Below are 27,907 nucleotides of genomic sequence, written 5' to 3'. Positions count from 1 at the left end.
GTTGTTTGGCAAGATTGTCAGAAAACCTTTAATTTACAATTCTGTATGAAATAGCTTTCGCAAAGGAAGCCTTCCCTTTTAGCCAGATCATCTTCTTATGTTTTTACCCCACAGGATTTTCTCCCTCTGCCAGGCCAGCAGCAGTTTTGTCCTCCCTATGTGACCCTGCTGGTTGCAAAGAACCTGTTTGTCATGTCTGGCTCTTGGAAAAGCCCTGGTTTCTGTGGAGCATTGTGGTGAATTCTGTGCATTAGGTAGAAGGTGTGCCCCTTTCAGGGCACCTTTCCACCTTTGAGCCTAAAACTTGCCAATGTTTGTAGATTATCTGTAGAGCTGGGCTGGAGCTGTCATTTTTATGTGATGTACACTGTTCATCACTGTGTGATGGTACATATGGTATTCGCATGGAATTCATGGCTCTTCTTGCTAAGAGGAAAATTGGCTGTGCTTCTTTGTCAGTGTATGGCTGAAGTTGTCACCTGAGTTCTTAAGCATTTTGGTTTTCTGCTGTATTGGGCTTCATGAAGTAATTGTTTTTACTTCTTTCACTTTTCTAATGATTATAATGAGAAGCCCTATTGTACTCTGTAAAAGTTCTGGCCCTGCTCATTGTTGGCATGGGACTAGCTAGCGCTCATTTTCTTCAGTTTCATTTTGGCTTGCAGCCTCTGACAAGCCACATGTAACCATGTCTATGCCTGGAGAGATGCCACACTGGCTCTCTCCTGGCCTCTAAGGTCAGAGGAAAGGTTTTTAAGCTGCCACAGTTCAGTCCCCTCCCCATCACAGTGACATGTACTATTTGACCAAAGGTCAATGTGGGTCATGAAGCAATCCACCAGCTAGCTTCTAAAAATACCTGGGACTGCTTTAATAGCCATAGAAATTATATAAACTTATATATGTCTGTGGTATTGCAAGGCTTGATGCTCACATCTTGCTTGCCACAAACAGAAAATGACACCTAGGAACTGGTCAGTGCCAAGTTTGTATCTCTGTAGGATTAGTCTGTCTTCAGATTGAGGATGTGCACTGGCCTTTAAGGCCATACTTATCTTGTTTTTCTGTGATTACAAGAACATATCAGGGAAGGCTGGAGTTGGCAGATAGTTAGGATGTGGTGAAAACCCTGCAGAGCTCCTGGACTGTTTGCTATTTCCTCTGCCCTGTCCCAGTTGTCCAGGTGGCAGAGAGTCACAATAGCTGTGGTTGTACACTTGAAATCTAATGGACTCGATGTCCTTTCCTGATTTTAGTCCCTGGAAATGACATAATTCTGTACAGAAACCTTCATTCTATGTGTACACATGTGCTGCATGAGTAGCAGTTATATTTTGTTTTTCTGATGTAAACAAGCACGTTGTGTAAGTGGAGTTGTTACTAAGGCATAAAATGCTGTCACTTGATTGTGCACCAACAAGCCTGTCAAGTTGTTCCTCTGTACTAAGTCATCTATTTTAGCTTGGACTCGCTCCAGTTTTCTGAAACCTGAGGAACTTCTTAACTTGCTCACTTGGAAAAGAAAACATCAAAACCAGTAATCTTGCCCAATATATTTGTTTTGTTCTGCGGCATGTAAAACACTCTCCAAAGTGGCAGCTGCTAGAGAAAAAAATCCACGTATTTCAAAATGCATTGCCTTGTGGTTCTGGAGGTTCTGGGAATTTAATTCATGCTGGTACTTCAGAGCACTTGTTTCCAAATACAACGGAGTAGCACTACCTTTTTTTTTTTTTTTTTTTTTTTTGCTTCTCTTTACTAAGGCTGGCTTTGTGGTGTCATGTAGCAAATTGAGGGGTTCTTTTCATGCACTCCCCATAGCAGCAAAGTTGATTTTCTAAGTAACCACGCTGGAGTCCTCAATTGATCAACTTTAAGATGTTTGATGTTGGCTCAAGGCCCATTATTCTCTTCCTTCCAGGAAGAATAATAATAGTAGCCAGTAACCAAACAATCTCTTTAAAGCAAAATATTTACAACAAAATCATCTTAGAGAGTACTAAATGTAAACATAAGCAGGCTGCAGTGTAAGCAAGCCCAGCTTATGCACTATTGATATCAATCAGATGAAATTCCTTGGAAATCTGATTTTTTTTTTCTAATGTACCCCTCAAAGCTTCTAGGAACTGGCAAACTTATCATTACTGCAGCTCTTAATGCAGTTCATTTCTGTGCCCACTTCTTACGCCTGCAGCCTTCTCCCTGGGATCAAATCACAGTTTAATTCTTGCTAGTCCTCGCTCAGTTCACTGCCAGCTTTGGCACAAGCAGGCATTTGGTTTGTGACACTGTCAGGCCTTGGAGCGAATGGCTCTGCTCTTTGTTGTGGACAGAGCAGATGGTGCAGAGGCTCAGGCTGAGTGGCCAGGACTGGGGGAGAGGGCAGGAATGCTTTTTGCCTGTGGCAGTATTAGCTCGCAGCAGCCGGTTTAAAGTGGTTGTGAAATTGGTGCCTGAGTTAGCTGAATTTTGAGAAAGGAGAAGTGAGTCTTAATATGTGGTGAAGACAGTGAAGCCTGGTTGTCTGTGGCTTTGTCCTGTGTGTTTTGCCATCACTCTCCCACTGCAGCACCTCCTGCTCTGTGCACAGGCATAGCTTCAGTTTTCATGTCTTGTTGTGTTTTGCTTTTTTGGTTTTGTTTGGTTTTGTTGTTGTTTTTTTTTTTCTGACCAATTTAATAAGACATGTGCATGACTGGGCTGGAATGTGCTCATGGTGTCAAGCCAGCAAAGATCTTCCTGCCTTCCTTCTGTAACAGTACCAAGAAGTCCTACCTTTGCTGTCTGAATGCTGCTTTTATTGTTAATGATAAACACCAGTATCTTCAGAACATCTCCCAGTAGGGGTTGGGAGGACACCATCTCAAATCCAGCTCTTCAATTTTACTACAATCAGCCTAATTTTGAAATACAGACCACTGTAATGTAGACAAGTGGAAGGAGATGTGATAGAGCTGCATTTATCTCACTTCACAAAACTAGACAAGAAATGTAATGCAAGTAAAAGACTGGCTGGAGAATTTTTATTCTTTAAATCAATTTTCCTGGCAAATGCAAAATGTGCAGGATACTTCAACTTCTGGATTCTCTCTATTCCCCCAGTTTTATTCTTACTTGTTTGTTTTCAGTTTCTTGACATTCTACAGTGCTCATTCATACAAGGGAGCTACTGTATGTGTGTGTGTAGTGATAGCATCACAAATTATATAAATACCTTTTTGTGTTTCATGTGTTCAGTGAGAAAATAAAAAAAGAGGGAGTCAATGCTGTTCTTTATCTGAAGTGGTAGGAAGCAAACTTTCTTCTGTTGCAATGGTTTTGGCACAGTTCAAATTGTCCTTCTTGGATGATTGTGCAACACCAAAGACCTGGAAATTGGGTTCTCTGCAGTGATTCAAATCAAACTGCTTCTCTCCATCCTGCCCTGTCCTGATGCCAGAGCAGGAATCTCCTCTCTGCAGCCTCGTTCCCTGGGAGTGAGCGGCATGTGCAGGTGGGTGTTCTTTGTGTGTGGATCTGCACAGTGCATTATCACAGCCTGTGGGGCTAATTTTAGCCTTCTGAACTCAGGTATTAACTGATGGTGTGAGTGTTTATATTGAATCTAATGTTGTTGATGTTTTGGGGATTTTTTTCAATGGCTTTGAGTATTGTTGATAATAAAACCTCTTGTAATATTTAGTACCAGGAAAAGAACTTACTAATTTCATTGCCTTACATAATGGATTGCTTTTGCTACATTAAGTAAAATTACTTTTGCATTTGTCACAGTACACTGGCAGCGCATGATTTCACTGTACCACATGCACAATGCATTTCAAGGTGAAACCTTATGAATATTTACTGCATAATGTTACTCAGAAGCCTTTAGACACTGAAAAATAGTAGGTAAAAATGCCTGGATCAAGGCAGTTGGCATATATGCGCCTGCTAGAACATAAGCAGGCAAAAAATCCCATCGTATTCTCTGTGCCATTGTGTGCCTTCCCATGAGCCCAGGCTGCTCTCTCCCTGTGTGAGTGTCCCGTCATGCCTCTCCCTTCCATTCCAGCTCCTGCCTTGATGCCCAGCTGCTGGGGTTTCTTAGCAGTTGGGTTCTTTGTCCTCACTCTTACCCAGCTTTCTGCATTGTTCCTTGTGGGAATTACATTGCCTGGTGTTGGTCAGTTTATCTGTGGAACAAGCAACAAAATAAAACTTATTTGCCCTCTTGTCCTTAAAATAAGAATGGGCCAAATCAAAGACTAAGAATTCTAGTTTTTAACAAATACATCAGTGTTGGTTCCCCGCATAGTATTTTGAAGTCAAGAATTTTGTGAACCACTAAAATCTTTTTGAGACTACCCAGTTTTAATTATGGGTGTGAAGTAGAGGAGTGTATAGTAGAAACAAATCCTCCAAAAACATGCATGCCTCTGGTACTAATTTTAGTGGTGGAAGGAGTAGTGTTTTACAAATAGTATAATCTGAGGAAATGTCTTTGTATTCCTCAGTTGTCATTAACAATTAATGGGTAGGTGACATGAGCTGTCGACTTCTTGAAATTTGGAGCCACAGAGGAGCTGGTTGTTGTCTGGTATTCTGAGTGCATAGACATGGGAACATTAGTATTTAGTATCTGTGGTTTAGGATTTAGTATTAATTTCTAAGCTTGGTAATGGGAGCAGTAACCTCCAGGTTTCTTCAAGTTTCTTTAAATAAAGGAAAAAACACCCAACACTAACAAAGCCCAGTCTGCTGAAATAGTACTCCCTTCTTCTGTTTAAACCTTCTTAATGAAGGAAAGTATTATAACACAATGATGCTAATACACAAAGGTGTTTGTACAAGCCAGCTGCCTCTCTTCTTGGCAAACTTCTTATTTTGGTGGAAAAGTAATTTGCTTGGTTTTAAAAATGAATTTATGTGTAATTTGATAAGTGAGGGAAGACCAAAAATTTTAGCTTTGATTATGGTAACTTAAAAAAAGAGCAAAAGCCACAAACTGGTTTTTCCTATTTCTTTTGTCAGTAGATATGCTGTAATTTTTATAAGTGATTACTTAGGAAATGGTCCAGAAATTAATCATTTGGTAAAAATTAGATTTTACTGTCCATGTGCTGGTGTTGAGTGGAAATCAGACATTGACAGGCAGATCTCAAAGCGGGGAGCCTTAGGATGTGGAGACACATCTGGAAGTTCAGGCCAGTAATAGCAGAGTGAATTTTTGCTGCTGGAAAAGCACAGCAGGAGTATCTGCCGGGGTGGCAGGGCTTGTGCCCCAGGGAGCTGCAGCTCTGGGGGCGTGGGTGCCCGCTGGCCGGTGACATGGCTGGTTTGCTGGAGAAATTGTCCTGGAGCCGCCGGCAAGGCCTGGCAGCTCTCTGTGGGAATCGCAGGAGCATCCAGGGAGCCTGGCTGTGTACGAGCAGAGCCGCTGCCACCTCCGGAGTGGCCGGCAGCAGCCGTGCGGGCGAAGCCGGGGCTGGGCAGAGGTCTGGGGGCACTGGTGGCCGCGGGGTGCCCGAGGCTGGCCCGGAGCTCCCGAGGCCAGCCCGGGGTGCCCAGCCCGGGGTGCCCGAGGCCAGCCCGGAGCTCCCCAGCCCAGCCTGAGGTGCCCAAGGCCAGCCCGGAGCTCCTCAGCCCAGCCTGGGGTGCCCCAGCCCAGCCTAGAGCTCCCCAGCCCAGCCTGGGTGTCCAGCCCAGCCCGGGGTGCCCCAGCCCAGCCCGGAGCTCCCCAGCCCAGCCTGGGTGCCCAGCCTGGAGCTCCCCAGCCCAGCCTGGGGTGCCCCAGCCCAGCCCGGAGCTCCTCAGCCCAGCCTGGGTGCCCAGCCTGGAGCTCCCCAGCCCAGCCTGAGGTGCCCAAGGCCAGCCTGGAGCTCCCCAGCCCAGCCTGAGGTGCCCAAGGCCGGCCCGGAGCTCCCCAGCCCGGCCCGGGTTCGGCCGGCGGCGCTGCCCGCGGAGCTCAGCGAGCTCTGTGTGCGGCGTGGAAAATCCCACAGCCCGGGATTAAACACGGCAGGCGGCCCCGTGAGCCCTTCTGAAATGTCACCGGAGCCGCCTGGCACGGCTCCAAAAGCAGGCGGGCAGCGAGCTGGCCACGGACAGGGACAAACCCCGCAGCTCTGATCCTCAGCGCTGCACTGCCCGACAGGGCCGGACGATGCTTTGAGCTGATTCCCTGCAGAAACCTGAAAATCCCCAAAAGCCACAGCTCAGATGGAGAGACTGGCAAGATAAAAAAAATAAAATAGCAATCAAACAATAAACAGCCAATTGCAGTCTTGCCAGTCCCTTAGATAAATTGGCAGCTGTTAATCAAAATGTTAATTAAAGAAACTAGTTAGAGTGTGTTCATTTTAGCTTGTTTTTCTGAGCGTGCTCAGCCGTGTGATGTATAAATCAGAGGGCAAACACACTCGTGTTACACTCTACTGCGGGTGGCTGGCTGTGGGCAGGAGGGTCTGGGCTCCGGAGGAGATGGGAAATGCACAACCTGCATGTGTCAAGTGCAGTCGTGTTTTTCATTTAAAAGGTTAAACTGCACAAACATTCTAGTTAGCACATCCTAATTACAGCATTGCTGTATTCTTTCAAAAGGAAGTGTGAAAAGGCTGGTAATATTTAATTTGAAAGACACTATTGTGCAGGCACAGTAGGTCTCTGCCCTCATTTGACTGTATTAGTGATTTCCCTAGGATTTTGCTGCAGTAAATTTTTAATTAGTGTAAAGTTAACGTGGTCAGTGTTTTTAAACGTGAAAACAGTTGTTTCATGCCAATGTGATTGATCAGTGATAATGAAATAAGCAGCAATGATCTTTTTTTTGTCCTTCAAAACTTATTAATGCCTAAAAATGTTAGATTGGGGTAAAGTAATGTAAGGGTTTTACTTAAAAGAAGAAACCGTGTTATTTACTTTCCATTGATGTTGCAAAATGCATGTTTACATTTCAAGGGATTTCAAATTTTGGAAATATGAGAAATATTGCAATACCATTGATTTGCTTCCTATTGTCCTTTTCCATTGTGAAAGAGTTAGACATTTTGTGCTTAATACCTCAGAGCAGAAAGAGGGAGCTGTACAGTCAGTGCTGTTCTCATTTCTTGATGAGTTTTTCCTGCAGGTGGGCACTGCCCCTCAGTGTGGGGTTCCCTCTTTGCCAAAGGGAAGCACGTGGCTGTCATATCTGTAGGTGTGCAGGTACAGAGACAGGTGAGACACGGGTGTGACATTCAGAGAGAGTCTCAGGAGCTTCCTCCTCACTTCATCAGCAGAGAGGGACTTTGTAATTGGCTGGTTCAAATAGCCACGTATGTGTTTATATTTTAGTTTTTAATTGTACAAAGTTCTTGTATCATAGCAGTGGATGTCACTACTTAGTCATGCAGTACGTAAGAAAAATATTTGTGCTCAGTGTGTATTTATCCTCTAGTTTCTTAATGAGAAATTCAAAGAATGCGATTTCCTTAGCTGACATCACTATTTTCGTGTACACCCTGTGATATTTCCTCCTATTTCTACATTCAAAACAAAGTCAATTCCCTCTTGTTGATCTCTTTTGTGTGGAGAGCTTTCCATTTCAAGGCCTTTCTTTTATACCCAGCTTCAGAACTTTGAGTTAGTGGTAGCCCCCTTTGTATTTTGGTTTAGGAACAGCTTTTAAGTAAATTTGCATTGTCAGCACCTTTTCTTTTGTAGCAGAACTGAGTCTGACAGTCAACCTACAACATTTAAAGTTTGCTAGGTGTAAAGAAATAGCTACAGAGGAAAACATTTAATTCCCAATCTGGTGTGAATAGAAGCATTGGGAAGATGAAAGCCAGGTAGGCATTTGGATAGGTGAGATCATCTGAAGTCATGATACAATATTGTATTATGTGATAAGGTCCTCTCAAGAACATTGTTGATGCTGAAGAGGAAGAACATGGTGTTAGAGATGTCAATCTAATTTCTGGGTAGAGAGTGGGCAGAGAGAGAGAGAAAAGCAGGAATTAGGTGGTGGTTCTTCCTTTTTTTATTTGCATCTTTCAACACACCATTCTTTATTAATCTTTGTTTAACAAACTTTTTATTAAACTTTGCAATAATGTTGGGGTGATGTATTTTGAATTTGCTTTATACTTTTTTTGTAAAATTGAACTCTTCTTTCCTGTCATTCAGGGCAAACATAAACAGCTGGAAAACTGTTGTCTTGTATTTTTGAGAAAGCTGACCAAGAGTGTCAAAGCTGACCCTCGGTGCATATTGAGGCACTGCTGATCTTTACTGATTACCTCTGTTTGATGCTCTTGTTTGTCATCATTGTGGCTTTTCTGAAGGTTATTTTAAATAAGATTTTTTTTCAATAGTGGAAGAATGACTTAGTAGTTGCGTTTTAATCAGACAGTGAAGGTATCAGTGCAGTTGTCATGTCATCAACAGGCTACACAGAGATTAGTGTTGATAGTGTGGATGTTATAATCTCTCCATGGCCCCATTACCCTCCAAGACACCCTACTGTTCTTCCATAGTAACTTTGCCATATTTGTATTTCAATGCCTAACAGATTTACAGGACAGTTAATGACCACATTTCACTGGGGAACTGTAACGGAAGTTCTGGCTTGGATGTTAAAGCCCGTGCATTTGAGTTTACCTGAGCAAGGAGGATGGGTGAACATCCTTCTCTGGGTGATGAAGGGAGACTTTCCAATAGTTCATCTCCCTGGCTCCATTTTTGCTTGTGGTTCTGCTCCATGAATCATTTAGTGTCCTGCTTCTATCAGTTTTCCCACACTGTTCTTTAGAGTTTTACTGGTCTGAAGGGGCTCTGAATAGCTCAAGCAAACCTGATGGGAGTGTCCTTAATGCCAGTTTGCCACTACACAACACAGAAAACCCCAGTCTGTCTGCAGGCTTGGGATGGCACTATGCTTGATGCTTCAAAGGCTATTTTACATCTCTTAGGGGAAACCCCATGTATTTTACAGAGGAATTTTAAATCCAGTGGAAATTGATTACAGAACTACTTATGTGCTGAATACAAGAGGTTTTGAAAGGATTAGTAACAAATAAGGAAAAATTAAAAAACTGGTTGTGGAGGGGCAGCAGCTGGGAAAGGGAGATACTTGAAAGTTATTTATTTAAGCACATTATTTTATTGTCATGTTCTTAATAACTGTGTTTGGAATCTGCTCCTAACTCTTTTTCCTGTGGTGGCAATCTTGGCTGTCAGGGGAGGTGTGCTGGGTTTGGGGCCATTTTGCAGCATGTACCATAGAGGAGATGGCATTCCTACCCAGGTAGTGTATGTTACTAGAGAATTAAAACCCATCCTGGCTATGCTGTAATTATACCGTAAAAACAATAATTTATCCAAAGTAGTTACATAATTATCTCCTCTTTGAAATATTTCAAAGTACTGAAGTTGGCATTCAGAATCTTACCAGTGTGGATGATCACTTTCCATTTCTCCCTCTCTTTTCTTCAATGGCAGCAACAAAACTGACCCTGCTTATGCATAATTTAACACACCTTTATTGAACATATTTTGCACAGTGATCACTTGTGAGTGGATTTTAGTTCTCTAAAATAAATGTCTAGGAAAACTATAAATTTACTGTGCTGAATATTTCTCAAGTGAGGAAGCGGAAGACAAAAGGTTGCCTCAGGATTGCTTGGACGTTATCTGTTCAAAAGATATTATATATGGCTGTTTCTTAGTGCCACAAGCATACGTGACTGTCAGTTGGTTTCTTCTTGTGGTTTTGTTAACACTGATAAACTAATAATATCAGCTGCCAGATGCAAACCAAGGGTTTTTTATGAAACAGTAAGACAAAGCATCTCAGGACATGACAGATAGTACTGGTGCCCATCAGGCCTCACTGGTCTGTCATACTGGTTGCTTGGGATCCATTAATATTCTGTTTTGTAACCTTCTTGCTGAAGTGAAGATGGCTTTGTTCAGCTGCTCTCTGTTCAGCTAAATGTGTAAGATCAAACACCACACAGTTGGAGCGACCTCATCCTGACTTAGAGTGTGCACAGAATTGATGGCATGATTAAAGGGACATCAGTGGAAGATTAAGGCAGAATCCTTGGTATCTAGGTCCCGTGATTAGAGCAGGATAATGAAGCAGCAATAAGTGAGCGAGCAGCAGATCAAGCTCCTGCACAGACTAAGCAGCTGCACGCTGCCAGGGTGGCAGCAAAGGAAGAGTAATTTGCCTGCTATGCCTGTGATTGTTTTAGTTCCCAGTTTCTCCTGCAAAATCCTCATGGACCTAATTTCTTTTTATCTTTGTTGTGGTGAGATAGAGTGATGGTGGACTAGACCTACAAAAGGGATTTTAGTTGCTTGCTAAGTAAAATCTGGAGCTATTGAGGTGCCCTTCTTATAGCAGTGTCTATGCTCTGATGTCATGTCATGGATCTGAGCTTCTTGGAGAAATGAGAAGACCAAGGCAATTAGCTCGCCGAGTCAATAGCTCTCCATTTATTCTAGGAATGAAATAAGGTTTTTATCCTCAGGTAGAAGATGTTTATTTTAATATGCCTGTCTAAATTTCTCAGATGACAAGACACACAGTAGCTCAGTATGATCAAGAAAAGGACAAATTTTTTTTAAGTTTCACAATTACTGTGCTTATACTTTGTAATACAGACATGAAATAACAATTGCTTAAGCATAAAGAGGTTCTCATGCTTTGTTTCAATATACACATCTAATCCTATAGTTTGAGGAGTACTCTTACATTTATTCTACACAATAGTCTTAACCTGTGTTAACTCTTTTTCTGAATGTTCAATGAAATTCCAACATCTCTAGCTGAACCAAACTTGTGTGGGTGCTTCTGGGTGTGCTTTGTTTTTACTGCAGCTGCACCAGAACTGACACAGGGCACTTTGACTTTTTGCCCAGTACTTATGTAAGGAGTCAGTATAAAAAAAAAAAGGGTTTATGAAACATGATCTGTACATCTTGTATGTGCTGCCCAAAGCTATTAATTGATGCCCAGAGAGAATGAACAGCACAAAATACTTGCTAGCTTTTGGGAAATAAGCATAAACCTGGGAGGAATGTCTTGAAAATTTTCAAGATTATTGTTTCTCTTAAATTAATTTTTTTTCTAAGCATGCAGCAAAGAAAGTGACATTTTATGAAAAATCAAATCGTTTTTTCTATAAAAGGTACTGTTCTTTAATATAGCAATAAGTTATGAATCACAGTAAAGTCTGACTGTTTAATTACTTATGGAAGAATAAGCAGTAGTAGCCAAATACAATAAGAAGCTTTCTTTTTTTTTTTTTTTTTTTCCCCTTCTTTTTTTTTTCCTGCCCCTTCCAGGTTACTTTTTTGCATTTTGTCAAAGATTGCTGCATGTTTAGTAGGAAATAGAAAATGGAAAATAGGCTTTTTAAACCCAAGAAGATTGGCAGCCACACTAAGGGCCAGGTAAAGATTTTTTTAAGCTCTGGAAGAGATCTATATTATCAATATCTATTTTATCACGAAGTCCTATGTCCTTTGGCCTGATGCTCAGCTATAGCACAGAGATGCTGTGTTTTTCCAAGTTCATAGTTCACAGTTATCCTGGTCCTGGAGCAGAGACATCTTTTGCTGGGATGCTATCTGTCTTTTCACAGCTTTCTCACTCTGTCCAGCCCCTTTCCATAGTGTCACAAACCTGTTTTGTAAATGCAAAGGTGCTTAAGGAGGAGTTTTATCTGTTAAAGTTTAGTGTTGAACGAAGCTGTCATTTTAGATCAGATTCTTTCCAGTGCTGTGGCATCAAGGAAGACTTTCTGCTTTCTTGTCTAAAACCAAAACTTACTTTTTCTGATATTTAAAAAGCAAAACAAACAAAAAAATAATCATCATAAAAACCCAAGCAACAACAACAATAAAACCCCTCCTTCCCCTGAATTTTAGAGTTTAGAATCGTCATACACAGGTTGCAGAAATGGAAACACCACTTTGATATGCTATATAAGCAATCATGACAAAAATTTTTTTTCCTCTCAAGAGTTATGTGAGGGGATGTGATTGCCAACCGTTAAAATCTGAAAACTGAACACCTGGAGATAGTTATATTTTTTAATGTTTTTGGACTGAGACAGAATTAATGACAAATGGGAACTATGTTAAATTGGCAGAAGATTACCAGAATTTATTATTGTAATATGCTAGCATAAAAAGCATGGTGGTCTTAATTATTCAGTGACAGTTTGTGTAGTCATTTTTCCAGTAAAAACTGTGGCAGTCTGTCTGTAACTATATTCATTAGATCAAATATGCAATTCTTAACACATCTGGTTTCAAAAATAATATAAGCTTTCTCTATTAAGATGAGACTTCAGTGCTCATCACATGGTTTGCAAAACAGTTCTTAAGTAGATTTCATTTAAAGCCATGAATGTTATAAAATGACTTAAACATAAAATATCAGCAAATTGTAGTAGCAACCCTACCTCAATTTGTATGTATGTCAACAGAAAAAATAGGTCTAGGCAGGTTATAAAATGAGCTGAAAATTCGTCTTGTTTTGTTGATAGACAACGTAAGTTGTGGTTATGCACAGAAGTGGTAAGTGAAGATTGCACTGCCCTGCACTGTTACGATATCTCTTTCAGAAATTGTCCCAGAATTCTAGAAAAAGTTGGTTTGATAGTTTTTTTTCTGGGGGTGTGTGTCTGTATATGGAAATCCTCTCTGACAGGTAGACTGTAAACTTGTGTGTGATCAGCCATTAGCTTTAGTTCTCTTAGGTAATTTTTTTTTTATTATTATCACCAATTTAAAACACTTTCTGTTAAACTTTCTTGTTTGTGCCTGGTGCTGTTGAACATTTGTGCAAACAGCCGTAGCATCTCTGTTTGCAGTTGCCAGAAGAGAAATTTTCCTATCATCCAGATAAATAGCTGAGATTACTATTTTGTCTCATTTCTTCCTAATGATGTAATGCAAGGAGGTTGTCAGTTTTATTCTAGTCCCTTCTTCTTTTCATCTGCTTTTTTTTCAAGAAAGTAATACTCTCACTTCCTTCAGAAAGAAAACGTCATCATAACAAACTCCCAAGGACTGCATTAGTCATCCACTGCCTTCTTGGAGATTATCTGTAACTGTCATAAGCACTTGGATTTTGAATTTTCTAAATATACAGAATATGCAAGAGTGTTGAGTAATGTTTCTCATTATCTCACAGGGTGTAGCATCAGTGAACTCTAATGGCCCTCAAATAGTAACTTAACAGAGCTGTTCAGGGATGCTTGCCATTGCTATAAAAAGCCATTTGGCAATAAGCACTGCGTCATACTAGAAACACAGGCATTTACTAGAGCATAAATATGCTAAAATATTTCATTTACAGACTCTGTAGTGGTAGCTGGTTCTAGAAAACTAAGTGGATTATTTTGATAACTAATTATTTTAAATACTACAATTTTAAAGCAGTTGTTCCTTGAGATGGGTGATAAGTTACTGAATTAGTTTGGGTTTTTTTGTCGGGCATTTCACACTTGACTTCTCCACTTCTTCATAATTACCCATTCAGAAGTGATAAATATTTTGGAAAATTTTGCAGAAGGTTTGTTAGGTAGTTTGCACCCATTTCTGCAGTTAAACAGAGAAACACGCAGGAGCTGGTTCAGTTTCTTTCTTAGTCCAAGCTCTATATTCATTCATTACTTTTATTTTTCTAAGCTAATTAACACATTTCAAGTGCTACTTCCAAATAGGTCATAGAAGCAGAACACAGATGTACTAATTTACATTTCCCAGAGCGCTACAGGCTTCTGCACAGTTTGCACTGGACTTGGCTGTCACTCTTGGCTGTATTTGTGGTGTCATGAGCAGCCTGCTGCTTCCACAGTTCACTCAAGTCAAAATCTGTAAGGTGATCCTGAGATTGATCATGGTGGATTTGGGCACCTCTAACAATACCTGGCTGCAAAAGAGGTGTTACCACTGCCTTTGCACTCCCCTGAGAGACCTCTTTCTTGTGCCTCTGAGATCTGTGGTTTTCATTTCCTTGCTTGCCAGAAGTGTCTCTTAAGTAGGTGTTGATTACAGAGTTCCTCGAGGAATCACAGGTGTCCAATGTATCAGTGAGCACACGGTCCATTCCCTGTGTAGGCAGAGCTGGAAGCTGCCAGGTGTTTTGAAAATTCATGGTTCTAAAGAACTACCTTTACAATAGACACTGTTTTACTGGAAATGGTGCTATCAACATAGAAATTTTCATGGTTTTTGTTAATTAAAAACCACATTCAGTGATACTCAGATACTCAGGTTTTTGTAGAAGAATATATGTTGATGCTTTTGATGCTGCTGCTAAATAGAAACAAGAAAGCCAGCAATGCTCAAAAAAACCCGATGTAGCTCAATATTTGAGCTGATGTTCTCAGAGGTGTTCCATACTGGAGGTCTGGTAGATCATACCAGAAGTTTGTCGTGAAGTAAAAGTGAAAATGTTGGACTCTATATAATTTTGACAATTAGGAGACATACTTACAGATAATTCTTATCCCTTAAGGGAATATAGTATTTAAGCTTGCCTGGCCTGAGGACAGGGGTCCCTTGGCTTTGTGTGTCTGGAGTCCAGAGCTGATTGTTTGAGATGGAGAGAGAGCTAAGCTTTAGTGGCTGAGATGTGCAGCTCCCAAAGCTCAAATTGATTCTGGGAACCCTCTGGAGACCAGCATTGAGTGGAACCTCAAGGATTACAGAGAGCCTCTGTGTGTGGCAGAGAAACTCCCAGGCCAATAAAGGAAAAATATTAATGGAGTAAATGACATGAAATATTTACAAATTCTTGCTATATGGGAGCTTAAAACCCCTTTTCACTCTTTCAGAAAGAAGACACAGCTCCTCCAGCAAGCCGCCTTTGACTCCTCCCTCCTCTTCAGTATTTTCCCTCATTTCATCTTTCCCTTCAAAAAACAAAGGTAGCAGTGGAAGTGGGAGCAGTCGTTCATCCAGTGGAGGTACTAGTGCATCATCATCAAACTCCAAGTTGTTGAAATCACCCAAAGACAAGCTGCAGATCAGCGGAAACAACAGGTTAATGCATTCGGTACAGCACAGCAAAGTTCCCCATGACAAAATGTGAGTGTGTCTTTTGGAAGAGAATTAAATATCATTACTTGCATAGACACTGCTATGTCAAGAAAGTTTTCTTTTGTTTCAGAGTGTTTTTTGTTTAGAAGATAATTTTAAACTCCTTCAGATCCTTTCCCACTGCCTAGTCAAAGATGATAGTTAATGCTGATATCTGTATTGAGGAAGAACTCTTGCAAAGCTGCATCTTAAATCACCCTGAATAAAGGTCATTTCACTAGAAGCTCCTAATTCTTTTATGTAATTTGCATACTTTGATTGTAAGGGAGTTTTAGCTCTGATTCAGGTGGTTTTGACCTGCACATGTGAGATAACAGCAGTGCTGGTAAAATCTACTGCTACAGAATGGTGATTTCTCACCATTGCAATAGACCCATGGACATAATGGGTCTATTGCAGTTGCTTTGGACAGTTTGCAGTGATGCTCTCTGTCCATTAATGAAAATAATGGTTTCTGAAGTCCCTGGATACTCTGAAGTGTCAGGGGGGAAAAGGACAGAAGAGATTATGAGTATCATAAGAAATGTGAAAGTTAGAAAGATAGTAGGAGGAAAGTTTGCATTTATATTGGGAACAGATCATAGTATTGTTAAATAATAACATATTTTAGCTTTTTTTTTTCAATTTTTCTCTTTGTTTTTCCTAAATAACAGTATGACTCCATCTGTCAAAGTGGAAAAGATTCATCCAAAGATAGATGGTGCCCAACTGAAAGCTGCTGTTGGTCCAACTTGTTCTACTACTGTGAGTTCCTCAATAAAGACTGGCCTTAATTGTCCCTCAATACCAAAGCCACCCTTGCCTTCCCCTGGACAGATACTGAATGGTAAAGGTCTTCTCTCTGTGCCTCCATTTTTGGAAAAGAAACCTGAAGAAAATACGAATAATAGGAAATTTTTACATAAAAGATTGTCAGGTAATTTTTAAAAATTATTATTAGCTATATTCCCTTTAGTAGAAATATATATATGGAAATAAGTTCCAGAAGTAAATTAAAACTCCTGTAATACTGTAAATTGTAGTAAGAGTTTTTAAAAATTATAAATCTATAATTTACACTTTAAGGATGCAAACACCTTGAAATTGGCTTTTCCTTTCAAAAACCTGTACAGATCTCAAATGCCTGACAGTTCTGATAGTTTTAAAATTTTACTCTTTTACTATCTCTAAAGATTTTAGTTTCCTTCTTTCTATATGGAAGGTCCAAATGTACACAGAAAACAGAAAAACTAGCACCTGATAAACTCCAAAATGGAAACCCAGTCTGCTCTTTACACTTTTTAACACAAATATTTTAGGTGTTAGTAAAATGGTAGAAAAGTTCTTGACACTGAAGCCAACAAGCAAAAACCCACTATTTGTTTGTCACAATCCATAATGGTGATCTCTACTCCTAATAGGGAGCATCAAATCCTCCTTTGAGGTCACTTAGAGGTGTTTGTGGACTTGAGATCTGTATTTCAGCTTGCTGAGAGTGTAGAAAAATTCATTTGTACAATTTTATTGTGTGTTTGTATTTGTACATTTGCCTGTGTCATATTTGAAAAGTTTCCAATATGATTAATTTTAATTATGAAACTAGATGTTCGTCTTTCAAAATGCCTTTTGATAACTTGTCAATACTGTGTCTTTGACAGAGAGAGAATTTGATCCTGATATATACTGTGGTGTCATTGATGTGGAAACCAGGAAACCTTGTACTAGGTCTTTAACATGCAAGGTAGGATATCTGAATCAGGATAAGATTATCTGAAGTTTCTATTCAAATACTTGAAGAACATGATAGAAAACAGAGAGCTGCAAATTTTTGCTGTTGGTAATTACCACTGTATGTGGTACCTCTCAAAACATGTTGCTCAGAACCAAGACGAAATTGTTTTTGAAATTTACTTAATCATTATTCAGACAGCATTTCTCAAAGTAACCTGGTGGTTTGTATTTTTGTGTAAACCCTTTAAACATGGATGCTGAGGTGGAACAAACTGTGTCACTCCACATGTAGGTAGCAGGGGCAGCATGTTCCGCTTTTTGGGGAATAACCTTCGGTTGTAGGTCATTAATTTTAAAATTCCTAATAAGCATTGAAAATATTGCTTATACAGGATTTAAGTAATTCAAGCTCTTCCCTTCTCACACTCTTTCCTCTCCCCTCAGCAGAGTCTGCAGCAGGTTCTTGGTAGGAATTTGTGTAAATGCTAATGCTGCTGGGTGTACTGCTACAGCCAGCTCCTGAAAGAGCCATGGAGCATGCCTAGAGGTCAAACTCTAAATTAAACAATTATAAAAACTTTTGGTCAGACAAAAAAGTATCCTCTGGCTCCAAAACCCTGGGGGACAGAGGGCTGTCACTTGCTCCCAAGTAACCAAGAATCCAGATCCCCTGCACTTGTGTAATATTTTGCTGCTTTCCTGCAAAGCAGCTCTACTCTCAGTTTGGGAAATGTCTGGTAAATAAACCACCTACAGAACAAAGGTACATGAAGCTGGCACTAATGACCCAGAGCAACTGAACTTGAACACATTGCCCTTTTGGAATTACAGAGGGGAGGAAATTGTTTTGCTAATAGAGGAGGGAAAAGGTGCAAGATTTTACAAGAGAAATAGGCAAATCAAAATTGAAAAAGAAAGAGGAAAAAAATTTCTCAGCAATTCTTTAGACTACACTACTCATAAAATAATTTTTGGAATTACTGTTTGTGTCTGAATTACATGACAAAAATTTTTACCTGCTAAAAAGAACCATATCAAACCCTTTATGCCATATTAAAAAGGTATTATGTGTGACTTTAACAATTCAGAAAAATAGCTTCCATTTACTTCACCTTACTTGGAATTGATGTCATTTATACACAGTCACATCTTTCTGTCTGTAGTGCTCAGGACACTCAAAGAACTTTGAGTCCTGCCTGACTCTGGATTCTGGGCTGCTGGATGTTTTAAATTCCTCAATATCTATTTGATTATATTAGTTTTCAAGGAATATATTAGTTCATAGAAGGCAGCACAGTACTTTTATAAATATTTTTCAGTTCTCCCATTAGAAGTCTGATTTTAAACATGATTTTGTTGAATATTTTTTGAAGTGAAAGTAAATATTTTCTCTTTTTGGTTTTGTAGGAGTTGGCAGTTGAAATATCAATGTAAAAAAAAGTTTTTGGTTCTAGTTTTAACCTTATTAAACATTTGGCAGTTTGGTTTTTTAAAAAAAGTTTCAAAGAATCCTTTTACCAGATTTCTGGTTTTGTTACTCTGTATCAGACAAGGATATAATCATCCGCCAAGGAATTTTAAAGTTTGTTTTCCAAGCTGTATTTCCATTTGTTTACTAAACCAGAACTCTGATGATTTTCTCTGTTTTGGAGCTCTTGACACATGTTTTGGGTGTTTGACTTCCACAAATGCGATAGCCTGGGATTAATGATTTATTCCTGGTTCTGCAGACACATTCCTTAACCCAGCGGAGGGCTGTACAGGGTCGAAGAAAACGATTTGATGTGTTATTAGCTGAGCACAAGAGCAAAACCAGGGAAAAGGAACTTCTTCGACATTCGGATCATCATCAGCAGATGCCCCCTCTCAGGGAACCACATCCCTCACCTACTAAAACTTCCCAGGAGCTGCACCAAAATTCTCATGGAGTTACTCTTACAGAATCAAAGCCTTTATTACCTAATAAACCCAAACCTCACCCCCCCAGTCTTCCAAGGTAAGGAAAATCTGCAGATGCAGTGATGTGAAATGAACACTGCGAGCTTGATGAGGTGGATGTTGAGGGAGCGATACGGATCTGTTGGATGGGCCAGTGTGTTTGCTGCAGGCCTGGTGCTTGTCTGCAATTAGCAATTACCTGCTGAGGGTAACTCCTGGTGAGGAGGGAGTAGTAAAATTGCTGTTTGAAGTTGTAAAAGCTGACTTGCAATCAGTGGAAGTGGTTGAGCAACAATTGGGCAATGCTGCTTTTCTAGGGGTACCACTATACTCTGTCCTTGCCCTTGGCAGGTTACAAGACTGTGGACAACACTAGGGATCTGTTAATGTAGATTTCTTTCTCTCAGTAATAATAATAAGGATGGAATTTTTATCTGGACTGGGTTCAATAACACCTGGTTACTGCTTGCCTTGCCCAGGCCTCCAGGCTGTCCAGCCCAGCACAGTGGAAATGTCCCCAGTGAGTCTCCTTCTGTCCATGAGTCCCCACACCCTCCCTTGCCTGCAGCTGAGCCAGCATCTCGGTTATCCAGTGATGAGGGAGAATGTGATGAAAAAGAAGAGCCTGTTGAAAAACTGGATTGTCATTATTCAGGTCATCATCCTCAACCAGCCGCTGTATGTTTGCAAAGTTAACCTCGGTCTTTCTCTGGCTCTAATTGTGTAAACAAGTTACTTTGGGGTTTTGGGGGTGGTTTTCTGTGGGAAATGTGATACTTTTTTCCCTTTTTTTTTTTTTTTTTTCTTTTTTTTTCCCCTCTCCCTGTATTTTGAGAAAGTTGTTCTGTGGCCTAGTAGGCAGTGAAAGTTTAGCTAGCTGGAAAATAAACATGCTAAAAAAATGTGTTCATAGCTCACTTCCCCAGTCCAAAAGAAACCAAAATGCCAGAATACTAAAGATGAAATTGCTAACTGCTCTAAAGGGCTGTGGTTTTGGAATAAGTAAACAGTGTCTTTTTGGTGCAATATTCTTATTGGACTTCCCCTTCCACACCCACATACATTTTTTTACTCAAATTACCAACATCACGTTAAAGGTAGCAATAAGGTATTTTAATATTTAAATTTTGACAAAAGTTAGTTAGTATAACTAAAAGCAAATTTATTGCCCAGCCTGGATATCAAATTATATCCAATTTTTTTTAATATTTTATTTATTTTTTTATATCCTATTTTTTTTACTTCTAGCTGATAGGTGGTAGGTCCTCAGAAGCAGATGTTACATAAACATGTGTCTGTATATGTGTATAATGTTTATACATAAACACATATACTGCTAACCTTCTCTGTTTAATCCAAGGAGTTCAAATTTGAGTTCTTCTATTAAGTATGTGATATCAGAAGACAAGAAAATTACCTCAATATACCAAGGCAAAAAATTTAAAATAGCTGTTGGGCCACAGACATAAAAACAAATTTATTTTTTTTTATCGTCTACTTAAACATCTAAAGGCATATTTATCATAAACAAATTGTTGTGCAGAAAGTTGTCATTGAAAGTAGAAAACACCAATTAAAATCATGTCTTTTCAGTTTTGCACATTTGGTAGTCAGCAAATTGGAAGAGGTTATTACGTGTTTGACAAGCGGTGGAACCATATTCGATGTGCACTTGACTTCATGTTGGAGAAGCATCTTAATTCACAGATGTGGAAGTGAGTAGAAGTGAAAGATTTTTTATTGTTCTTGGTGTTTGTAAAAGTACATGGAACCTTGTGATTCTAGTTAAAAAAAGTAATCTTGTGTTCAGACTGAAGGTTGATGATCTGTGTTTTATGTTTTGTGCAACAATTAACTATAAGTTTAGTAAAATCAGAGGCATTAATCAACCCTAAGATACAATCATTTTAAGGTAGCATTATTGGTATATAGAGGCATTAGTCTTAAGAATGGTGGATATGTGGGGTTTTATCTTTGTTTTTCTGTTCACCTGCAGGAAAATTCCTCCAGCATCCAGTAACATAGCATCGGTCCGTGCCCCACATCGGACAAACCTGATGCCTGCTTCTCAGCACGGTGTCAGTGCAGCAGGGTTCCTCTTACCCACCACGGTTATGTCATCGCCAGCCTTGGTCTCTCCCTCCTGTGTGTCTCTGAACAGCAAATCGGTACCATCCCACGGGACGACACTAAATGCCAATCCCGCTGCTCTGGGTGCAGTGGATCCTGTCTGCAGTATGCAATCAAGACAAGTGTCTTCTTCCCCTTCAACACCTACAGTGCTTTCCTCTGTACCCTCACCTATGGCCAGCAAACCTCAGAAAATGAAATCCAGCAAATCTTTTAAACCTAAGGAATCTTCTGCTGGCAGTGGCACCTGTAACAGCACCGGCAGCGTCAGTAGCAGCGGCGGCTCAGGAAAGAAGCGCAAAAACAGTTCCGCACTGCTCGCACCTTCTCATTCCACAGAGTCCTTTAGAAAAAACTGTGTGGTTAACTCTGGAAACTCTGGGACCTCCTATCATCCATCAGTGACAGCTTCGTCCCACAGCGTTGGCCTCAACTGTATGACTAGCAAAGCTAACTCTGTTAGCCTCAAACATGACCAATCAGGGAGGGGTCCTCCGACTGGGAGCCCTGCAGAATCCATAAAGAGAATGAGTGTGATGATGAACAGCAGCGACTCCACGCTCTCCTTAGGGCCATTTGTTCATCAGTCTAGTGAGCTGACTGTAAATTCACACAGCAGTTTTTCACATTCACATACTTCCCTTGACAAATTAATAGGAAAGAAAAGAAAGTGCTCACCTGGTTCAAGCAGCATCAACAGCAGCAGCAGCAAATCAAACAAAGTTGCCAAATTGACATCGGTGAACAATGTTCATGCAAAACACACTGGTGCAATCCCAGGGACGCAAGGACTGATGAACAATTCTCTGTTTCATCAGGTAGGAAATCTTGTCTCAAACTAAGCCATCATGAAATGCCTTCTCACATGCTTATAATTCATGTGTTCTCTTTAATATTAAATAGATAACCAGTTCCAGATCCTGCTCAAGTAAAAGGTAGTTCTTTTTGTCCAGTACTCATTTTGAGTGTTCTTATGGTACATTTACTGAAGACTTTTATAAATGTTCTAAATAAAAAAGCTAGGAAAAAAACCTGACATGGGATAATTCAAATTCCTTAGATGCTGCTGCCTGTGAATTGCTTCAGATAAAATTCATTCCTCTTATTTTTAAACCGTAATTTTAAAAGTGAATCTTGCCAGCCTGCCGTGGAACTGAGCTGTGTGCCTCAGCCTGACTCCTTGTTTCTGTGTCAGGAATAAACATTCTACAAAGTGGAACATAATGATGCTGATAACAGAACTGTGATACTGTGATAAAATAAGCCTATTATCCTAAGATGTCATTGACTAACTTCTTAGTAATAATGTGATTAAATATAATAAATCAGATAATAAACCTTTTTAGTTGGTAAGACAAATAGATATACTATAAAGGAAGCAGATCTCATGAGTATGTAAGATCCCATTTTAAAAATTAGTTTGGGGTTTGGGTTTTTTTTAAAACAAATCTCGTTGGAAAAGTTGTTAAAAATCAAAAAAACTTTGTTTTCTCTGCTGCTAAAAACTGAAATCTCTGTAGCTGGTGAGCTAGGAGGCCAGTAAGAACTTTTTGAGAGTGGTTTCTTAATTTTCAGTTTCAGCCACAGAGGAAGATTTCACCTTTTTGTGTGTTTACTTAAGAAAAAAAGCCTTCAGATGGCTGAATTTATTTTTGGACTTACCTAATAATTACTATATCAACTATGCAATATAAGTAAAAGAGAAATACAATTTTGAGTGAACTAAGAAGGAAAGCATGCTTGAAAATACCATAACTTCAAAGAGGTTTAGTTGAGGATTTTCAAGTCTCAGAGGGGCCAACCTCATGTTATCAAGGTTGCTTTGTGCTTGACATTTTCCCCCAAATATGCCCTTATTAGCTAAAAATAAGTTTGTTTTCAGTGCCTCCACTGATGGTTCTCTCTTTTCTTGCCCCCAAGCCGAAGGCCCGTCCCTGATAGCTGAAGGCACCACGGTGAGAAACAAACTGGACAGTTTTCACTACAAGCAAAACCTCCATCTGGATTTCTGGACTCCAAGATGCCTTGAGTTTTCCCAACTTCCCATGGTCCTCAGGTGTGGAAATCTACTGGACTGTCACTTAAACAAGGAATTTCCCTGAAGCCATGTCTGTAGCAGTGAATATACTAGAAATGGACACTGGATGAAGTTCAGCCACATAATTGCTCTTATCAGTGTTAACAGTGGTCTGGACTGTTTGCTACAAATCTGTGAGATTTTCCTTACAGGAGTACATCATCTTGCCACTATTTGACATAGTTTGGCTGGGCAAACGAATGTTTTCTGGGGGGAAATAAACATTACTGTGGACTTATTTTTATACTGATGGTGTCTTTTGTAGGTGATAGCTAACCAGACAGACACCCTCAAAGGAGAGGACCCCGTGACAAGGGGAAAAATGTGTGAGGCACAATGGAAAGAAGCCCTCAAGAAGGGAATATGGCTTTAGTGTTTTTATAGCAATGTTCCTTTAATGGAATATAAAAAATAGCACAATTCAAAAAATAGTCTGTTTTGCCCAGCCTTTTGCAGGTAATTTGGGATAAGAAGCTATCAGGAGTTTAAAACAAAACAAACCTAACAAAACCAGAAAAACTTGTTTGAGGCCACTGCTTAGAAAACAAGTATAAAAATGCCGTATTTGTGTGATACAAAACCTATTTTCTATTCTTTTGAATGAGATTTTATTGTGGAAGAAAAGTTAATTTTGTTCTTTAAAAATTCCAAAAATATCAAATGGACAAAGGCAAATAACCTCTAAAACTCTATGCCCAAAGAACATATTTATTGACCTATACTGTATACCACAGGCCTTTGCTTTTTAAAAAAAAAAAAACTGTATTGATGAAATTAGGCTGGATTTGTCTTCCTCTTCCAGCGGATAAAATCAGCCCTTTTAAAAATGAGTTTTTAAAATATTTAAATATTTTTTAACAATTACAAAAGTCAGTTTCTTTCTGCCTTGTTTGTGTAACAAAGTTGTTGATGTGTGATGCCTTCTACCACTGACTAAGATTTTTTTTTTTTTTTTTTTAGTCCAAATTCTGGAATAAATGCCAATTTGACAGCAGAGTTCACTGTGAAGCACTGGTTTGTGCATCACAGTCATCCCAGGCCCTCCCAGGCTTTATGAGTATGGGGGGCTTTGCAATTTTGTTTAATCCAGTCAGTTTTTATGAAATATTTTGTCTTGCTTCAAAACACCTCAAAAATTAATTCCGCCAAAGGGCTCATTGTATTATGGTTCAACTCATCTGGATGTTTTTGTTAAATTTTTAAACATCAGGTAAAGGCTCAAAACTGACTAAACTTTTATTAAGGGGGCAAAGTGAAGGAAGATGAAATCCTAACGAAGAAGATTTTTATTTTCTGCCTTAAAGGGGCATCAGCTATTGCTGAGAAGAGACAATCTGAGCCTGTCCAGCTGTTCACATAGCCCAGCCTTCTTCCCATTCTGGTGGCAAGTAGTAAGTACATCAGGGAATCCAAAGCCACTCTGAGTAGCAGTTGCTTAGTTGTTTACCTAACAATGCTTTCAGTTTCTCCTGAACTTCCTATGAAATCATTGTTATACAGCAAAACAACAAGAAGCCTCTATGCAGACACTTTAGCTTTGAATTGATACAAACGATCACACTGAGAAAGCAATGTACTAGAGACTCTTATTATGCAAACTTAAAAAAAAAAAACAGACAACTTTTCAGGAACAAAAGGATTTGTATTTAATAGGATGCCCTGTTTAAAGGATTGTTAGAACTGCAATTGGTTTTATGTAAAAGGAACCAAAGTGAAATGCCACAAAAAGAAATCCAAGTGTATTAAATCTTGCACGTTTGGAGAGAAATCCATGCTCTGATGAAGTCCCTGGGACAGAGCTTCCACTTCAGGATAGCATCAGTCACAAGTGCAATTTGACTCTTGGTAGAAACAAAGGTACAGGAAACAGAAATTTGGCACGATTGGATGCTGGCAAGTTTGTGATTGAACTATCCTCTGGTTTTTAAGGTTCTGTTGATCTGAAAGCAAAATGGCAAATTTGTGCTCCATCAGTAGCATGCAGATATGTACCAAGTGAATTCCTGGTGACTGCTCCTCCAGAGCCAGTGGGTGCAGCCACCTGCACCATGTGGGTTTGAGCCACTGGAGCAAAGAGTCCGAGAATAAACTCTGCCTGCCCTAGACCTGCTCTAAATATTATGTTTTAGATCTTGGTTATAAGCAGAACATTGTTCCTGAAGCTTTTATTGTCACATAGTTCTTACTGTAAATAAGGAAGCTTAAAATTAATTTTCCTTGCAAAATTGAATTTGCAGTGGCTGGGTTGTTTCTAGACAGATTTTGGTATTAATTTAAGAGATACAGTTTTTATAGTCTTTCCAACTTCTCGTTATGACTCCTGCAGTTTTCTTAACCTAAAAAATTGCTGCAATGATGAACAAAGAATTATACAAGAAAAAAAAAAACATACTTTTGTATCTTTATTTTGGAATTTCTTGTTCTATTATAAATATTGAAGTATCCCTATTTCAGAAGACATATTTTGTTAATTGATTGTACATATTTAAATATGTATTTTTGCACAGGTCTTTTTTTCTTATATCCAGTTTTGGTACAATTGAGATCATCTAGTATTTATTTATTAATTAATTAAAAAAAAAAAAAAGCAAATACCTTTTTATAATTTGAAGTGGTTCACTGCCAAGCCAATAGTTAACATGCCTACTTTGCAATGTAAGGGATGCCTCTGTTTTGTGAAAGCTGTGTCCCTTTTCCCCGTCTTGGGAGTGGGTGGATCCACGCCAAGGATCACCGAGCCCGGAGCCCTCGTGGTTGATGTGGCATTGCTTATCAGTTGCCTGACTCCCAGAAGATCCATTTAATTAAGTGACACACTGCTTCTCTTTTTTTAGTGTTCGTGTGTGTGTGTGCGCATCCGTGTGGGTCTCATGTGGTTTAAAACTAACGGAAAAACTGAAAGTGCCTGATATAACTCGTTTTAAGCTTGGACTGTTTAGACAGCTTCTCCTTAAAAGACTTGAATGTTCAGTTGAAATTTTGGAGCTTGCTTTTTCCACCTATATATAATATATGTGTGTGTGTGTGTACACACACATGCATATATTTATATATCTGAAATTAATGAGATGGGTTGACAAAGGAAAGCAAATTATGCTGGTAGCTTTTGTAAAATCTTTTCATTTGAATACCTACTGTTGGAACAATCCCATTGATAACTCATATTTAGTATAATGCCAAGGGTTTGAAATATGGTTTTAACCAGCAGTTTATTTAACTGTCTCATTTTGGGAAGGGGGTGGCAATATTAATTAGTCAAATAATTTAGGAGATGTTCCAAATTGTTGGTATTCCAAAACAAAGAAAAAACCCCAAGTAAGTACCTCTTAAAACCATGAAAAAAATAAAGATGTGATTTCCAAATGACATTTCTAAGGCAGTTGTCTTCCTGTAAGAGTTCTCTTGCCAAGGAATCTCTTGTCTTTTACTCATTCTGTCCTGGAGGAGGGAATTGGGCTTAGAAAGATTCTTAAATGTTTCACTGTTCAGCAGAAAATAATCATTTTTACCTTTTGTGCGAGATATTTTATGTTTTAAAGATAATTTTGAAATGAGCACTACATAATGTCAATGTGAATGTAGGCCTTGGAAGCATCTTGCTCGGTGTTGAGCCTGGTTCTAAAAGCAATCTCCTGTGTAAAATGTGTGAATAGTTTGATAATTTGTATACATAATCAAGAGCATCTGATCAGCTGAACTCTGTGTTGGCTGCTGTATAGTACATGAACAAATGTCATGGGATAGAAAAATTACTTTGGATATTTAAAAGAAAAATAAATATATAGTCTATTTGTTTTGTAACAAGTTTCTGTAAATAAAATAATTTATACTATTTATAAGAAAAAGTTGTGCTTTGCTTCATGAAAAAGATTAGTTTGTTGAACAAACATGTTACTAAACAAGGCAATAAAATTAGGACTTTTCAATAAATGAGGTTGGTTGCATGGAATATATTATATGTTTCTGCTTCATTATAAAATCCTTCGCTATTAAAGGAAAACATTATCTGTATTGGTGCCTATGTGAACTAATTTCGGAGAATTGGATGTGGTCAAATTCTGTCATTGTCCCTCAGCATCACGAGTCAGCCCGGTAGGTTCGGAGCTTTCCATCCTGCAGGGGGTTGGTGCCTGGTTTTGAGCAGTGCCTGTGTCACCTCTGCAGCATTTTCCTGTGCAAAGGACATTCTGTTACTTAAGGTTCACAATTTATATTGTTTTCTAATCAGAATAATGAGCAGCAGCCTTTACAGCCCCAGATGTGGTTATGTTGATTTGTCACGTTTCCTGGATTTTTTTTTTTCCTCCTAAAAAAGTGTCTTCTGTGTTCTCACAGTTTGAAGATCCGGCATGTGGATTCAGCAGTTTAAACACTCCTGCAGAGCTTTTCTCTGCACGTGACTCGGGACTCATGTGTCGTGGGCAATTTTGGAGCTATTTGTAAAACCAGTAGAGCTCCTGTTTGTGGGACGGGACTTCAGAGTGACATCTGTGGCACGGCTTCCCTTACTCTGCCTCTATTTTGTTTTGGTTTGGGTTTTTTCCCCTTTTAAAACAAGTTTTTCTTAATATTTGGAATAAATGCTACAAGATACAAACGGGGTTCAGACAACAGGCAAGTTCTGCTTTGTCTTTTTATAATAAGCACCTCTAGTAGTTCTAAGTTTACTTTTTGTGCTACTGAGTATTTTAATTTCTTTTTTTGTCCTGCCTTCTTGCAAATCCTTTTCCTTCCTAGTAGGAATTTTACCACCTGAGCTGCCTGCAGGAGCTGCAGCTGGTCCAGCAGAGCCGCACGAGCGGCCGCAGCCCGGAGCGCGTGGAGCCGGGTGTTCGCAGCCGAGCAGAGCTCTGAGCTTGGCATCATGTTCAGGCAGGTTCGTGACTCTGACTCTTCAATGCTGAAGGAATAACTGCATTTTACTGCATTTAGTACAGGGTTCAGCGTCCTCTAAAACTGGCAAGGTTAAGA

At 39.5% G+C, this 27,907-nt stretch overlaps 1 protein-coding gene across 4 annotated transcripts in view; it reads left to right on the top strand.

Moving 5' to 3' along the window:
- ATXN7 (ataxin 7) overlaps positions 1-26,947 on the top strand; it is an 86,874-nt gene extending 59,927 nt beyond the window's left edge. For all 4 annotated transcript variants that reach the window (XM_021537251.2, XM_085590337.1, XM_021537252.4 and 1 more), the window contains 8 exons: positions 14,817-15,069; positions 15,735-15,997; positions 16,719-16,801; positions 18,522-18,787; positions 19,209-19,407; positions 20,323-20,444; positions 20,726-21,677; positions 22,780-26,947. In XM_021537251.2, the coding sequence (XP_021392926.1) occupies positions 14,817-15,069; positions 15,735-15,997; positions 16,719-16,801; positions 18,522-18,787; positions 19,209-19,407; positions 20,323-20,444; positions 20,726-21,677; positions 22,780-22,797 (2,156 nt within the window). In that variant the 3' untranslated portion in view covers positions 22,798-26,947. The remainder of the gene's footprint in view (positions 1-14,816; positions 15,070-15,734; positions 15,998-16,718; positions 16,802-18,521; positions 18,788-19,208; positions 19,408-20,322; positions 20,445-20,725; positions 21,678-22,779) is intronic.
- The last annotated feature ends 960 nt before the right edge of the window (positions 26,948-27,907 follow it).

This window comes from Lonchura striata, chromosome 12 (assembly GCF_050655825.1).
Source record: "Lonchura striata isolate lonStrDom1 chromosome 12, ASM5065582v1, whole genome shotgun sequence".
Taxonomy (NCBI): domain Eukaryota; kingdom Metazoa; phylum Chordata; class Aves; order Passeriformes; family Estrildidae; genus Lonchura; species Lonchura striata.
This window is presented reverse-complemented; position numbering and strand designations above follow the sequence as displayed.